Below are 7,253 nucleotides of genomic sequence, written 5' to 3' on the forward strand. Positions count from 1 at the left end.
TCTTTTTTTTTTTTAAGATTCCATATATCACTGATACCATATGGGTGACACCTATGGAGTATCCCCCAAAAATGTATACACACTTTGAATGATTATAAAGTCAGTGTTTGTTAACATAACAGTTCATTTTCAAAATGTACAAGAATCTACAGAAATGAATAATTTTTTTGTCAATGCCTGTTTTCAAACCTGATGACCGTTCTGGTCCAGGCACTACTGATAACGCGAAGCAATGGAATCCCAAACATCAAGAATCATTTTGTTCGGCATTTGTGTGCCTCAGTTCATCAGCTATTGATGGTTTTGTACCGTAGCTTTATCTTTTATGTATCCCCAAAAAATGTCTAGTGCATAAATTTTCTTTGTTCAGAGCTTAGCCTGGTTTCACCCATTATTTCAAATCAGTTAAACCTGAAAAGGAGTGAAATTAAGTGAGTTAGCAGCTGTTAAAGTGTGTATACGTGTTTTTGGGACACCCTGTATATAGTGACAGCATGTTGAAGAGGAATACAAGAAGGATTTTTAACTTAGTTACAAAATCTCTTATAGTATGAGAGGTCCGTGCACTGGTGGAGTCCCTCGGCCTGGCCTGCACCCTCTCGCAATCCTGGACCCCTTGGGGGATGTCAGACTGATGGTTTTGGCCCGATCCCTGCAGGCCAGGCCTAGGGACCCCACGGGTGCATGGGTGCACCCGGCCTCTAGTATGCATGTAAGATATTTGGTTAATCTCTTCCCGCCCCCCCCCCTCTCCCATTCCCTCTGAGATTCATCAGTCTGTTCCATGTTTCCACGCCTTTGCGTTGAGCGTCTTCCCCCTGGTGGTCAGTACACATCATAGCTAACAGTCAACTGGTCGCTTAGGCGTTTATAGATACAGATAACCTTAAAGAGATGTTAATTTTGTTACACTTTGCTAATTAAGTAAATTGCTGTTCTGTACTTTGATTACAAAAGTAATATTAAGAATAACACCACATGTTCATGATTAAAAAATTGGAAAGCACTGACAAGTAACTTCTTTTAAAAAGGAAGAATAGAAATAAGTAAAGATTTTGTTTAAGCTTTTGTGTTAAAATAATAGCCTTGACTTCCAGGTAAATATTTCCAAAAACTTTTGTTTGAAGACATTTATCATTTTCGAAGAAGGGTTTCACAGAACTGAATATCACTAAGGATTTAATAAGTAAAGATTAATAGCATCAGGAAAATCGCAATTCCCCATCTGGATTCATTTTATTAACATCAAAAACCACAAGGGGGTAAGGTAGATGACAAGGTGCCTATTGATTTGTTGTTTTTAATATATTTTTATTGATTTCTGTGATGAGAGAGAATTAGCTGCCCCATGCCCGCCCCCTACTGGGGATTGAGCCCGCAACCTGGACATGTGCCCTTGATCAGAATCGAACCTGGGACTCTTTAGTCCACACGCCTACGCTTTATCTACTGAGCCAAACCAGCTTGGGCTGCCCATTGTTTTTTACTCAGATGCCATCTAGTCAGAACCCTTTTTTTTTCACTTCCTTTTATAATTGAGACCAAATATTCTTGTAAGATATTTGATATTCTTAAAGAGTTAGTAGCATAAAAGGTTAACTACCTCATTGATGATTATAAGATCCTAGAGAGTGATTAAAGTTAGTTTTTGTCTTCATAGGTAACCTTCCTTGAAGAAGTTACTGAGCATTTCTTTCAAGACAAAAATTGGCAGCTGTCCTTGGACCTTTTTTTTTTAAGGTGTAACTTGGATCCAGCACCCTTATTTAATATTGTTTTGCAACATATCCCACTCAGAAATGTCCAGGTTGGAAGCCAAGCCCTGATAATGAAGGATGAGATGTGTGATTTCTAATCTTACCTTGTTTCTTTAGTCAGATATGTTTTTGGATTGTGTTTGCTTCTTGAGGTGAAAAAGGAATCTCTTAAGGTGTAACTCTGCACTTTCAAAACTTATTTTCTTGGGAAACAATGTAGGGTTCAAAGCCCATTTTATATTTTAATTTAAATTACGTGTACCTGTCTAAAAACTGGGCTCTTTTTACTTTTTCCCTCCAACATTCTCCCCCCCACCAATTTATCTTTATTGTTGAAAGTGCTACAGTTGTCCTTTTTTCCCCCACTGACCCCCCTCTTCACCCGACACCCGCCCCAGTTTATTTTTCCCCCATTGATTTCAGAAAGAGGAAGTGGGGGGGAGCGGGAGCAAGAGCGAGAGTGAAACATAGATAAATTGCCTTCCATACTTGCCCCAACCTGGATTAGGGATGTGCCCTGACTGGGAATCGAACCCAACACCTTTTGGGACGACACTCCAACCAACTGAGCCACACTGGCCAGGGCTTTTCCCTCCAACATTCTGAAATTAATGGGCTTTTATGTTTTCTCTGTATTATCTTATTTCAGTGACTTGGCCTTTCCACCTTAAGGCTAAGAAAATAATCTTGTGTATGCTACCAATTTAAGGTACATTATTTTGTGTCACTTTTTTTTTCTTTGTAAGAAAATGGGTAGGCTTTCATTTCTAGGTTAATTATTACTAAGATATTTCCAAGGATTGCCACAAAATCAACATGTGTATACTCTGTTACTTTAGGAAAGCTACATCTTTCTGCCAGATTTTAACATCTAATATATTTAATTTCCGTGCAAACTGCTTTGGAGAGGGTCCTGTATATGTTATTGTAGTTTCTAGGTAAATGGTCCTTTGTATCTTTTAACAGATGGAAATTGTTGTAAAAGAGATCAGAAAGTAATAATTACATCATAGGTATTTATATTTTTTAAAATTAAAAGTTTAGAATTCTCCTAGGAAGAATATAAGAGACATCAGAGCAATATGGTTTTGTTGTATATGCTCTCAACAGAAAGCAGTGTTATTATTGTCAGGCCTCGGCACTGTGTCACTTTTAAAATTGGTCAGGGTGACACTGTAAACTTGGGAATGGGCAGTTTGGAATTTTCCAGTTTGAAATGTAAAATAGAGACTTCAGTCAGTATCCAAGTTTATTGTGCTCTGTTTTAATAAGGAGAGAAGGAATAATGAGAGAAGCAGGGGCTATATGTTCAGGAAAGGAAAGGACTATAGATTTAACAACCAGGAAGTCTTAATATCTCTAGCCCAAAATTTGCTTTTGAATCCAAGTTTTTGCAGTGACTGGTTGTGCTTGGTTCATTTAGGTAGCTCCACCTGGTGTGCACCTGTTAGGTTGAGGGAGTGCTAACCAACTCCTTAACGGTCAGTTGTTACTCCACGTGCCTCTCGTCATGGAAAACGTAAGTAGAATAGATGACCTCTTAATTTTGAACTAGTTTCAGTGTAGGGATGATGTTTCATTAGAAGTGCTTGCAGGGTTACTACCTCAGTTAATAATCTACTTGGTCATTATTTTATTTCTATCTGGTTTACTCCAAGAACTGCCTCTAGTGTTTATATATATATTCACATAAACACATGGAGAGTGCAGCAACATATGGTCAGATTCTTGTCAAGGTGTTTTGTGCTCCCCCGCGTTAGGTAGTCATAGGGAATGGGAAGCACCATGAAAGTAGGTTGGTTCCAGGCACCAGCTGTGTCAGGTGGAAAGAAGGCATTATTTGCCCTGAAAAAAGCTTGTTGAAAATGCATATGCATTCTTTAAAACCGGAATGAAGTATACTACCTTATGTCAGATTTAGGTTGTGTTTTGTGCTCCCGAAGTCTAGCACCTCTGCCGATACGGAAAGAACGCTATTTTACATTAACTGGATTGCGGGAGATTGTTCTCTTGGAATTCCAACCTCAACCTCACTACCAAATAAGTAACAACGTGGTTAACAATTCTCCCTTTTACTTCCCTCCTTTAAAAGAAGTGACCAGAGGGTGGTGAGAAGGACAGAAGGGATCATGTTTAAGTTGGATTGAAGGAGAAAAACAATTCTTGTTAGTTTCATTCCAATCCTAGTTGTTGAAACGAAGTTAGACCACCATCTTAAAACAAAAATCCTTGGGAATTCTAATCGAACACTGCATTTAAAGTCTTGCAATGGTGCTTTAACTATCAATGTAGCATGTGAAAGGCTTCGTACAGACAGGTAAAATTTCCCTTTTTGCGTGTAATAACAGCACCTCTTCATCATTAACTTGAAATCAAAACTATCAGATTTTATTTTTTTATAATTTAAGGAAGGTGAATTTAGGGGGCTAGAAGACGTCTGAATTGGCTTCTACTGATCCAATGAGTAAAATGTAACCATTTTGATGGGATTTTATAGTAAAATTCTATTTGTGTATATAATTTAATCTGTACATTGTAATAAATACATTTGCAATTATTAAATTTTATGTGATATTTTGGTTCAACTTTACATTTTATGTTTCATAGTACTTTACATTGGCTTTGGAATAACTGAGCAGGATTTTCAGGTTTAAATTGAGTATTTTTGTAGAAGCTTAGAGGGGCTGGACAAATTTCTGTGGTTTAAAATGGTTTAATATGTAAACTGCACCTCAGTTCATTGAAGGACAGGAATGATAATGGGGTAAATATACTAGTAACTGGAAACTACGTTTTAGTAGTAGAAGAATTTGGTTCTTTGAGTATGAAAGGCCCCACTTAGAGACTGGGGATTAGAATCCAAAATTGGCTCCAACCATCTGCTTGTGTGCAAAGAAAACAGTAAAAAGAAGCAGTAAAATTCATATGCTGGGCTTAGCACAGTGTTTCTCCTAAGTAGCAGGGAAATCTGTTTTTCTATTTTGTGCATTATTGATAACCATGGTTTTGTAAATCATGATATTCTCCCATGTGTGATATTGAATGAGCTAGTAACATCAGAAAAACAAAACAAAATGTTCTACCCTGAAAAAAAGATAAAAATTTGGGTTACAGCAAGCCTCTTAATGGGTTAAGGCATATGGATCTTAGTTAATGAAGAAAATTATTAAAGTTACATTTCTGAACTGGAAGGAAAGAAACTAACATTTAGTTGTAGATAATTAGTACTTAGCACCAATTGAATTGCTAGTTCTTTTTTTAAAAAATATATTTTATTGATTTTTTACAGAGAGGAAGGGAGAGAGATAGTTAGAAACATCGATGAGAGAGAAACATCGATCAGCTGCCCCCCGCACGCCCCCCACTGGGGATGTGCCCGCAACCCAGGTACATGCCCCTGACCGGAATTGAACGTGGGACCCTTCAGTCCAAAGACCGACGCTCTATCCACTGAGCCAAACCGGTTTTGGCGAATTGCTAGTTCTTTTTATTACCATCTTGGGGATTTAAGCATTTTTGTCTCTTTCCAGGGAAATACGTGAAAATGGCCATATTCACATCAAGCCAGATTTATTGCTATGACTATCCTGATATCCTATAGAAATTGTGCTGTGGGTTTTTCTATTTTAACAGAAGATTTAATTGTTGACCCAAGAAATTTCGATAGTTACATAAAGAATTTAGTGGTCTCATTTAGAGATTTCTTTGGGTCCTCTATGTACCTTTTAAAAATAATGGAAATACTTAACTTTTTCTCAAAGAAATTGTATCATTTATGAAAGTACCTAATATAGAGATAATATAAAGGCATTCTTTTTTTTAATGTTTTTATTGATTTCAGAGAGGAAGGGAGATGAGAGATAGAAACATCAATGATGAGAATCATTGATCGGCTGCCTCCTGCACGCCTCCTACTGTGGATCGAGCCTGCAACCCCGGCATGTGTCCTTGATTGGAATTGAACCCGGGACCCATCAGTCCACAGGCCGACGCTCTATCCACTGGGCCAAACCAGCTGGGGCTATAAAGGCTTTCTTGGTACTGTCTAAAAGTAAGTATGCTGCCCCCAGGGTACCTTTTATGGTGAGAGACTTAATTTCTTTTTTTTTTTTTTCCTACATGCCCCCTACTGAGGATCGAGCCTGCAACCCAAGCATGTGCTCTTGATCGGGATGGAACCTGGGAACCTCCAATCCACAGGCTGATGCTCTATTTACTGAGCCAAACTGGCTAATGCCTTAATTTCTTTTTATGTGTGTAAAGAGGTTATATATATATATATATTTTCAGAGAGGGAGAGATGGAAACATCAATGATTCATTGATCAACTGCCTCCTGCACGCCCCCTACTGGGGATCAAGCCTGCAACCTGGGCATATGCCCTGACCAGGAATGAAACCTTAACCTCTTAGTTCATAGGTTGGTGCCCAACCACTGAGCCATGCAGGCCAAGCTGATATTTCTTCACTTAACTGATTATGACACAAATGTCAGCTGTTTGGAATTCTTCTACATCAGAAATTAGGATTCTTTACTTATGGACTTGCTCTGTAATCAATACAAAACAGCTTTTTTCTCCTTGGATTTGCTCCAGCGAGACTACGTGTGTGTGGGTCAGTTATGACTTCAAAATACAGAGGCAGCATGAGATCAAAATCTATAACAATAGGTGTAATAAATAGGATAAATAGATCTCTTAATCCTGCTTGCTTTGAGGATTTATCAAGCAAGCTTTCAGTTAATACGTTTTAGTGACAGGTTAAATATAGGGAATTTAAAGAGAAATCATATGTGGAAAGAGAACACAAGGTGGAGTATGTATTACTATGTAACTTGTGTTACATCAGTGTTTTACCATTGGCAGACTTCCTCACCTCAGCAGGGAAGGAGGGGAAGCAGTTTACGGAAAGTGGGTGGCTGGACCCATTGGGAGGGTACCCTAGAGATACAATGAGAACAGAAGGTCTAGAAAGCTGAACTATAAGGGAAGAGGTTTTGGAACTGCTTTCCAGGTTTTGTTCTTTTATTCTTCCCTTGAACTCAGTACTATCCTTTTAAAACATACATATATTTGTTTTATTGGTTTCAGAGAGGAAAAAAGAGAGAGAAATATCAATGAGAGAGAATCATTGATTAGCTGCCTCCTGCAAGCTCCACACTGGGGATTGAGCCCACAACCTGGGCATGTGCCCAGATCAGGAATGGAACCGTGATCTCTGGGTTCGTAGGTCAACCCTCAACCACTGAGCCATGCCAGCTTGGCTGTACTATCTTTTTCTTAGTTTCCTCCTGCCTTTGCTGATTTTTTTTTTGTCAACTACTGTTTTATAGAGACTCACCTAGGAGAGGATGAGGACCTTCATAGAGAAGCATAGCACAGTTGCCACGGTGTGTGTGCATTAGAGATACTCTGCATCAAGAAGAAAGGACCTTGGAGCTCTCTTCAGAGCTTAATTGCATGTTCCCCGACCAGAAGGTCTGGTTAATATATACACT

At 38.6% G+C, this 7,253-nt stretch overlaps 1 protein-coding gene across 1 annotated transcript in view; it reads left to right on the forward strand.

Moving 5' to 3' along the window:
* Positions 1–1,691, forward strand: part of PPP1R15B (protein phosphatase 1 regulatory subunit 15B) — a 5,192-nt gene extending 3,501 nt beyond the window's left edge. Inside the window, exon 2 of the mRNA XM_015569285.1 lies at positions 1,661–1,691. Coding sequence (XP_015424771.1) covers positions 1,661–1,674 — 14 coding nt within the window. The 3' untranslated portion in view covers positions 1,675–1,691. The remainder of the gene's footprint in view (positions 1–1,660) is intronic.
* Positions 1,692–7,253: the final 5,562 nt, after the last annotated feature.

The sequence above is a fragment of the Myotis davidii genome, unplaced genomic scaffold (genome assembly GCF_000327345.1).
Source record: "Myotis davidii unplaced genomic scaffold, ASM32734v1 scaffold246, whole genome shotgun sequence".
NCBI classification, from domain to species: domain Eukaryota; kingdom Metazoa; phylum Chordata; class Mammalia; order Chiroptera; family Vespertilionidae; genus Myotis; species Myotis davidii.